Genomic DNA, 9,208 nt, shown 5'->3' with positions numbered 1-9,208 from the left:
ACAAGCTGATCAGTCTTGATATTGATGATTTTGCTTTTAATTGCTCGTGCAGCTTTGGATCTGCACAGGCAACACAGTTGCGAAGCTCCAGTGACACAGAAATCACGTCTTCCTCTCTTTTTTAATGATTTTATCACCTGCAAAGGGGTGCCTAGATGTGCCAGGGCTCTCCACTCATAGTTTAAGGCCCCACCCCAAAGAACTCCTAAAGAAAACAGAATACAAATGTAGGAGAGGGATAAGAGATGCAATGGACATTTCCTCCAACCCCATATGTATCCAATTATCACCAGATGGCTCTTGTCCTGGTTGCTATTAGTTGGCAGTTTTTTGTGGGTACCATGGTATAGCAAGGCTTGGGGAGAAGAGGTTAGTGGCCTTATGGACTGGCATGAAGGATGGTGTTCAAGGACGTGTGAATATGGTAGCGCAGTCATGATCAGAGTTTGTAAACGTCCAACAATGCTCATTTTTGTCCTAGTTATAGAAGTGCAATGGCACCAACAGCAGAGTGTGATGAGACAGCAGTGTAGCATTAAGGATATTTACATAAATTGGGAATAACAAGAAACAGTTGAAAGTGACAGTGTTGAAGCTGTTCTCTCAAACTATTCTAAGACCTGACAATTTCTGCGTGTTGCCCGCACAGAAACAATTGATGTCAAGACTTAGGCCCTTCACTTATATGGTTTAAAAAAGGGACTTCCCTAAATTACAGTTTACACTGACACTTGAACTTTATTTAAAATATTTTGTTTTAATCATGCTGCATTATTCTGCACACATTAGGCATGAAAACACCCATATGAGACCTAAATGATCCTCATTTCACAACTGGGTAAACCGAGGCACAGAGATTATTTTATCTGTCACAGTGGATCATTGGCAGAGCAGGCGTTCAGTCACCTCATCCTGTGCTACAACCAGTAGATAGCAGTTCTTTCTTGCTTTGTGGAACCATTTCCCCTGATTAACAGCAACCATTACCAAGCATGATCACCCAGAATGCTTTTGGAGTGGGGTGTATGTTCCAGGCATATTCTAATGTCCTCTTTATCTTTAGGAATATGTTGCAGAAGAATTGAGAAGCCAAGGGGGTTAATCAGATTTATAATTTTCTAATTCACTCCTACTCTCTCTGCAGAGGTGTTTCATTTTTTTCCATCATGAATTCATTTGTCAGTAGCTGACAGGCAGGGGGGATACAGATAACTACAGAAAATTGCATCTCAGAGCGCGGAACAGAAACACTGCAAAAGCAAATGTAAGTGGTGATATTTCCTCCATAGGGAAAGTTATGACAAGAAAACCACTTTCCACTTCACAATAATCATTGAAGCATTTTGATTAGAAGCTGAAGGGGGCCAGCCGTTTTTCAGTTGTTACTTCTGGTTCAACACACATTATTGCTTACCCTGGTAACTAAAGGGAGAGCCAGAAGCCAATTCTTAATTAAGCTGATTTTGAATAGACCAGAAGGGCACCATTTGGTCTCCATGTCAGATGTGCAGCGTGCTGGCCATTGGGTTAGTTATTCTCTTCTCAGCCACTCGGAAAGCAATGATTTGACAGCATCATGAATGGGTGAATGATCCATTCTCAGAGGTGACTTACATTTATTCAAATATTTGCCATGTATTACAAAAAAAATTGCTGCAATAGTCATCGGAATCCATTTAATATTTTAGGTCCTCAAATGTCAAAATAGATAGTATAATCTGTGCAAGGCATTCTTACAGAAAATGTGATTTATATATTATATGACCATTTCCCTCTGGGAAGGAAATGAAGAGTGAACATAAACTGCTTAGGATGTGTTTACTCCTGCCTGCCTTTTTGAGTTTCAATTATCTCCATTTAGAAAGCTGCAAGGAGGCTGAACGGAGAAGTTCCAGGAGTGTCTCAGAATGAATTTAATTACTCTGACCATCTTAACTGTTTTCTGATCACAGGGAAGAGAAATACAAGGCAAGCAGTGCAGATGCCTTCTGAGTAGTGGGATTTAATGCTGTTAGGAACAAAGGGAAATGTATTTACAAATTGGATCCTTTTAAATATGATAGTGAAAAGAGAAAATCCTTATCCTGTTCAGATCAGAAAATCCATGCAGATGTTTTTCTGAACTGTTATTAGGTAGCTATAGAGATGGATTTTAAACTATACAGGACCTGAATCAACCTGAATTTTGAGGTTCCCCCAGCTAGGAGTGGGAGCGAGGTAAGAGTCCTGAGACATAGAACTGTAAGACTGGAAGGGACCTTGAGAAGCCATTTAGTCCAGCCATCTGCACTGAGCCAGAACCAAGTAAACCTAGTCTGTAGGAATTACCTGTGCACTCTGATGCCAAACTGGGCCCCAGTTGTGAAGTTTCTGCTTTCAGTTTGCCCATGGTTGGATCACGGATCTAATCTAAAGTAGGTTCCCCCCACCTAGTTTGATTATCCTCAAACAAATTATGTCCTAAGGACCACTTATTCAATCCCCACTGATCCTTATTCCTGGCTTGGCTGTTTACTAAATTGTTTCACTGAATTTCTTTAGAGACTATTTGCAGAAAGTAAAGAGGAAAATGTGTGATGACAGCAAACAGGCTCATAGTTTTGCTGATTTTCTGGTGAACAATATTTTCCCGTTTGCTAGACTGTTTCTAATTTCACTTTCATAATATATCTATCATCTTTTTTAAGAAGGAAAAGGTGGAGACTTATTGGTACAATAGATAGGCTTGCATCCTGCATAAATACAAAGAGTGGGGGGACAACGTGCAAGTATCACTTTAATCTAATTAGGCAGAACAGTTCTGTTGAAAACATTATTAAACTAAAGACTATAGTATTTTATGGGTTTTCAGTATTTATTATGCTGATATATTGCTCAGCACTGTACAAAATGCAGAAAACATTGTCCCCTCTCATGAAGCTTATGTTAAAAACATAATGAAGGGCCTGATTGTCAGACCCACAATTTGAATAGCACCTTATTCTGCAAATAGTCCTGGTGAGGTAAGGTATTATTCAAGGTGAGTAAGGGCAGCAGAATGTGATCCTATGCAATGGAATAGCAACAGCTTCAATAATTAAGTCAACATGTTACACAATTTTGTATTACTACTATATTTACAGACATTCAGCAGTAAATTAAACCAATAAACAGCCTGTTTGTTTTGGAAAACTGGATTTTCTTTGGACGATCTGGGTTCAATTGAAATGCAGTCTTCACTATTAGAAAAATATCTGGTTGTGAGGGCAGAGCAGAGACTACGGGCTAGGTTATATCATTTGAACTGAAAAGTGATGGTAGATTTGATGACATTGGCTTTATTTTCAAGTGATTTAATACTAAAGTATTTAGAACTTGAGCAATTCCTTTAAGAAAGTTACTAGACAAAAATCAGAATTCCTACAACATTTATATAACTTCCCAACTCAGGCTGCCCTTTCTTCAGCATTGCTGATAGTAGGTAGCATTGGAAAGCCTCTTGTAGAGATGCAAAACAAGTTTTAGGTATGTTTTAGTCAGTATTCAAGGGCACATGACTATAAAACAGCTGCCTTGTAGCCTAAGCAGGGCCAATAGTAAATCCCAAGATGTAAGGATACTACAAAATTCCCATAATTTTATATTAGCACTAGTGGGAAAATTTTTAAAGGAGTTGGAGCAGGTGGAGGCAGTGACTTCTCTCTCTGATAATTCCACAAATAAGTTAGCTGTACCCACAAAATTCACTAAACACCGAATGTCACTGAATATGTATGCGGTTTTCAGTCTCATTTGCAGAAGGGTTGTGAGAAGCCAAAGCCAGACGGTCTAACTGGTGCGATGACCTGCTGTCTACAATTGTACATAAAACAAGCATTATTCTCAACCCCCACTGCCTGTGCCAGTAACAAATAATCCCTTTGAAACTGCACCCGTCTGGCCAAATATAGCCCTTATCAGCCTGGCCACTTGTGCGACACAGGCAATGAAGTGGGAAAGGGGGAGGGGAGGCAGGGAGGAGAGAAGCCCATAGGGGGGCTGCAGAGGAGCCCTAGGGCATGGCATGTGAAGGCTGCGGGGGGGCACAGCAGCCCCAGAGGGGTGGGGAGGTGAGGGCTGGGGGGTGGGGAGGCACAGCAGCCCCAGAGGGGTGGGGAGGTGAGGGCTGCTGGGTGGGGGGGCACAGCAGCCCCAGAGGGGTGGGGAGGTGAGGGCTGCGGGCTGGCACAGCAGCCCCAGAGGGGCGGGAGGTGAGGGCTGCGGGGGGCACAGCAGCCCCAGAGGGGCGGGGAGGTGAGGGCTGCGTGGGGCACAGCAGCCCCAGAGGGGCGGGGAGGTGAGGGCTGCGTGGGCACAGCAGCCCCAGAGGGGTGGGGAGGTGAGGGCTGCGGGGACACAGCAGCCCCAGAGGGGTGGGGATGTGAGGGCTGTGGGGGCACAGCAGCCCCAGAGGGGTGGGGAGGTGAGGGCTGCGGGGTGGCACAGCAGCCTTAGGGCGGTGGGGTGTGAGAGGTGGCACAGCAGCCCTGGCGGTGCAGGGCTGAGGCGGGGGAGCCCTGGGGCGGCGGGGGAGCCGATGTGAGGGCCGGGGTGGGCAGTGGGGTGGGGTGGGGCGGGCAGGCTGGCCTGGGGTGGGGCGGGCCCGGGCGGGGCCGCCTTATATGGGCCGGAGTGGCGGCCGCCCGGGAGAGCGGGGCCGGGCGCAACGGGGTTCCCGCCACCCCGTGGGGCACGCGGGGAGCGGCCGGGAGGGACATGAGCCCGCCGGGCACCGCAGCGGGCGGCGGCGGCGGCCTCGCAGCCCGGCGGCTGCTCCTGCTGCTCTTGCTCCAGGCCGCCCGCCCTGCGCAGGGGCAGCGGGGTAAGTGGGGTGGGGCGGGGACTCCGGGCTCCCCGGTACCCAGCCCTATGGGGCACCCCTGCGCACCCCCACTGCCTTGTCCCACCCCCTATGGGGCTCCCTGGTACCTAGCCCCTGTGGGGCTCCCCTACGCACACCCACTGTCTTGTACCCACTGCCTCTGGGCTCCCTGGTACCTACCCCCTGTGGGACTCCCCTACGCACCCCCACTCTCTTGTACCCACCGCCTCTGGGCTCCCCTGTACCCACCCCCCCTGGGACTCCCCTCCGCACCCCCACTGTCTTGGCCCCACCGCCTCGGGGCTCCCCGGTACCCCCCCCCCCTGGGTCTCCCCTCCGCACCCCCACTCTCTTGTACCCACTGCCTCTGGGCTCCCCTGTACCCACCCCCCATGGGACTCCCCTACGCACCCCCACTCTCTTGTACCCACTGCCTCTGGGCTCCCCTGTACCCACCCCCCAAGGGCCTCCCCGCACCCCCACTCTCTTGTACCCACCGCCTCTGGGCTCCCCTGTACCCACCCCCCATGGGACTCCCCTACGCACCCCCACTCTCTTGTACCCACCGCCTCTGGGCTCCCCTGTACCCACCCCCTATGGGGCTCCCCTGCGCACACCCACTGTCTTGTACCTATCACGTATGGGGCTCCCCTATGCACACCCACTGCCTTGTACCTACCGCCTATGAGCTCCCCAGTACCTACTCCCTGTGGGGCTCCTCTACACACACCCACTCTCTTGTACCCCCCCATGGAGTTCCCCTACGCACACCCACTGTCTTGTACCCACTGCCTCCGGGCTCCGCTGTACCTACCCCCATGGGGCTCTCCTATGCACACCCACTGCCTCTGGGCTCCGCTATGCACACCCATTGTCTTGTGCCTACCCCCTATGGGCTCCTCTGTGCCTACTCCCTATGGGGCTCCCCTCTGCACACCCACTGTCTTGTACCCACTGCCTCTGGGCTCCCCTATGCACACCCATTGTCTTGTGCCTACCTCCTTTGCACACCTACCCCTCCTTATACCCATGTCCTCTTGGCCCCTCTGAACACACCCCCTCTGAACTCTCCAATGCACACCCACCTCTCTTATACCTACCCTTTCAGGATCCTCTGTACACACTCATTCCTCCTATACTTATCCCCTCTGGGGTCTCCTGAACATTCCTACCCCTTCATATGTACCCTATAGATTCTTCCCTCAAAATACATACTCTTCTAGCCCCTCTTATATATACCTCCTACTCAACCATAGACACTTCCCCTTCGTAAAAATCCTTCCTCACACCCTATACATAGCCCCTACTCAACCCTATAGAAACTCAACCCTGATACACCACCTCCCTTGATATACAACCTCATACACACCTCTATTCAGTCATGTGTGTCCCCCCATCCCCCCCCAACCTCCTGACACACTGCATAGGGTGTTGTATACATGCTCCAAAATATATATGCTCCACATAGATGCTTGTTCTTCATGCTCCTCGTAAACCAAACAACTATACACTTGTATACACACCACACGACTTGGTTTAATTTGCATAATACTCTATATGGTCATGATAACTTATACAAATGTTGGCAAAGTATAGAAGAGACTCTCCCTCATGTATTTGTCAGGCATTCATTTCTGGTAGTGCCTCCTTTACACAAAGTTGTGGTCATAAGAAATGAAACTACTTCCAAACTTTTGATCATGACTCTTAACTATAATTACTCCTCTGCCTCCAGAGCATTTCTAATGTGCACATTGCTTGTTCAACTTGCTGTGGTTATCTGTGAGAGTTTTAGTGGTGGAGAGGATGAGGTCCGATAATAGAACCCCCTCCAAGCTAGTGAAGATACAGGCTGGTGGTATTGTAATAATAATACTCAGCTGCTGTCTTCAACCATAGATCTTAATGCACTTCAGTAATAGACAACAGTCATAATCAGGATAAGAGTAATTCTGTTTTTGTACCAAAATATTTTTTCAGCGTCAGGCAAAACTTCATTTCAGTTACTTATTTTTAAAAAAACATAATTCCCTTTTAATTATTTTTTTGGATAGAGGGAGTGGGATGAAGGAATCTTCTGAAATAGCTTAGCAATATTTTTAGAAGACTGTATATTTATATGGATTATGAGAACCTCTGCCTATATATTACATAGGGTTGTCAAAATAAATAACCCCCAAAGTTTGGCAGGGATATAAACCTTCACGCTTCATGGCCGAAAACAGCTTCAAGCCAAGGAAGTTAGGAAGAAATTCCTCTCCTAACCCTCCCTCCCCCGGCCCAAAATAATTCTATAATTGCTCACTTTAGGGTTTCTTACATCTTTTTTTGAAGCATCTGGTACTTGGCACTGCTGGAGACAGGATGCTAGATGAGATGGACCACTGCTTTGATTTAGTATGGCAGTACCTATTAATATTATCTCCCCACTTCCACAAAAAGCTGCAGGCAACAGTTTTCAGGTGGTTTCCCTACAAGTAAAAGGATGCTGTTTTTTAAAACAAAGCTACAGATATTTATTTAGGGAGATTTTTCTCCTTCACTCTTTGTTTCCAAGTAATTTTCTTTCTGTTGGCTCCTTTATAGGACTTTAACTCTCAGCTGTGAAAGCATGTAGGTTACTTTCTGATTTGATGTTTATAATTTTGAATTGGTTGTGCCTCCACTACATACTTCTGATTCCATTGTCTTTTTCTTTGTTTTAGAAGAAAAATAATAGCTGTGTGCTAACGTTTTTCTGTATTGATTTTTTTCCATTTGTTCCTTTTGGAATTTACTCCTGCATGAAGGACAGCTGAGGTTACTAGGATTTCTAAACAAAAATGTTATGTTATTTGTATGAGCAATTTCTCAGCATTGACTGTAATACTAACACCAAGCTTTTAATGGAATGATGGTTCTACTGAAGATAAAACAAAAAAACCTGTGCTACACAGTTCACGTGATACAGTTAAGAAATGTACAGCGGGGAGGCCAGATTTCCCCTTCCAGAAGAAAATGGTCTTAGACAAATTAACCTAGGGATATTTGAATTGGAGGAGTTGTGACATTTGAAATAAATCCTTTACTTTATTGTCAGACAATGAAAATCTACATATTGGCCATCTGCTGTGTGTAATCATGTATTACAATATAGGACCAATATCAGGCCTGGTGTAAATATTCCTAATTCTATCAAGAGCATGTCCTTTCATCTGTCTATACTTGGCTCATTTTTACATTTTTCAGAGTGTAGTGGCTGTTCCAGTTTTTCAGTTTGCCTGATCTATGACTTTTGAACAGACTGGATTTCAGTACAGACTGTTGAAAAGCCTCGGTGGTTTTTAAAGTGTGAAGAGAGCTGTGTTACTAATTTCCATTACTTTAAAACCATCTTCCCAGTCCTTGTGAGGTTCTTCATGCCATATAGTGAAGTACGCCTCTTTTCAGAGGTGAGCAATAAATGAACATCAGTAGATATGTGTTTGTTTCAGAATAGACTGCCTTGATTTTTTTTTTTAAATATATATAGTGAACTGTATATGTTTCACCTAAGGACAGCTAATTATATATGTTCATGGGAGGTGGTCTCCTAATGATGTTCAAATGTATTTTATTGATCTCATTGTGTTCCAGATCTTTATGGTTCTGATCTAGCTCCTGCTTAAGCCAATGGGAATCTTCTTATTGACTTCAGTAGGGACTGGATTGAGTTCTGTATCTAGCTGCTTTCAATGGAGGTCATTGACTAGATTGAAGTGGAAAGGTGTGTTTTTTTTCTGAGAGTGTATATGGACATTGTAAGGGGTGAGCAAGTGATAAAACTTTATCATCTGATACAGAGAATGAGAAAATAAGCAGTTTTATCTAATATGACAGAAAACTGATGAAAAAACTCCGTGTTTCTTATCAGCAGATTGAGATATTGTGGGTTAGTTTTTGCTATAGCTGTTTCTAACTTAATTTAGTTTTCTAATGCACATTGGTTGCAAATGCACATTAATATGTTTTTGCCTCCCATGCTCATTTGGTTTAAAAAAAACCCAACTAAATATTTTATAAAGGCAGCATCTTAGAAGTAGGAATTTTGTGGTATTTCAAAAGAATTTTAAATGTTTTTGAAATGCACTGCGTAAAGAATAAAACACTACAGCTGAACAGGCGCTTTTTGTATAGCATGATATGGCAGTGTAGAAAACAGGTGAAAAACTGGTTAAATTTTTCATCCTCCTTCCTCTTGAGGCTATCTTTATATGTTTAGAAACTATACTCAGAAATACACAGAAAACTTAATAAGAGATGTTTGAAAATTACTTAACTACGCATTCAGTTCATCCTTTCATAAGAACTATACCACCCCTAAAAGCAAAGTTAATCTCATTTATCTTA

At 45.0% G+C, this 9,208-nt stretch overlaps 1 protein-coding gene across 7 annotated transcripts in view; it reads left to right on the top strand.

The window, feature by feature from the left end:
* The first annotated feature begins 4,661 nt into the window (after positions 1–4,661).
* SUSD1 (sushi domain containing 1) overlaps positions 4,662–9,208 on the top strand; it is a 90,174-nt gene continuing 85,627 nt past the window's right edge. For 5 of the 7 annotated variants that reach the window (XR_005600331.1, XR_005600330.1, XM_039544279.1 and 2 more), the window contains exon 1: positions 4,662–4,840. Coding sequence is in view for 5 of the 7 variants with exons in the window: in XM_039544279.1 (XP_039400213.1) it covers positions 4,735–4,840 (106 nt within the window). In the remaining 2 variants the exon portion in view is untranslated. The remainder of the gene's footprint in view (positions 4,841–9,208) is intronic. The other 2 variants (XM_039544278.1, XM_039544277.1) reach the window with 1 other exon arrangement.

This window comes from Mauremys reevesii, linkage group 6 (genome assembly GCF_016161935.1).
Source record: "Mauremys reevesii isolate NIE-2019 linkage group 6, ASM1616193v1, whole genome shotgun sequence".
Classification (NCBI taxonomy): Eukaryota; Metazoa; Chordata; order Testudines; family Geoemydidae; genus Mauremys; species Mauremys reevesii.
This window is presented reverse-complemented; position numbering and strand designations above follow the sequence as displayed.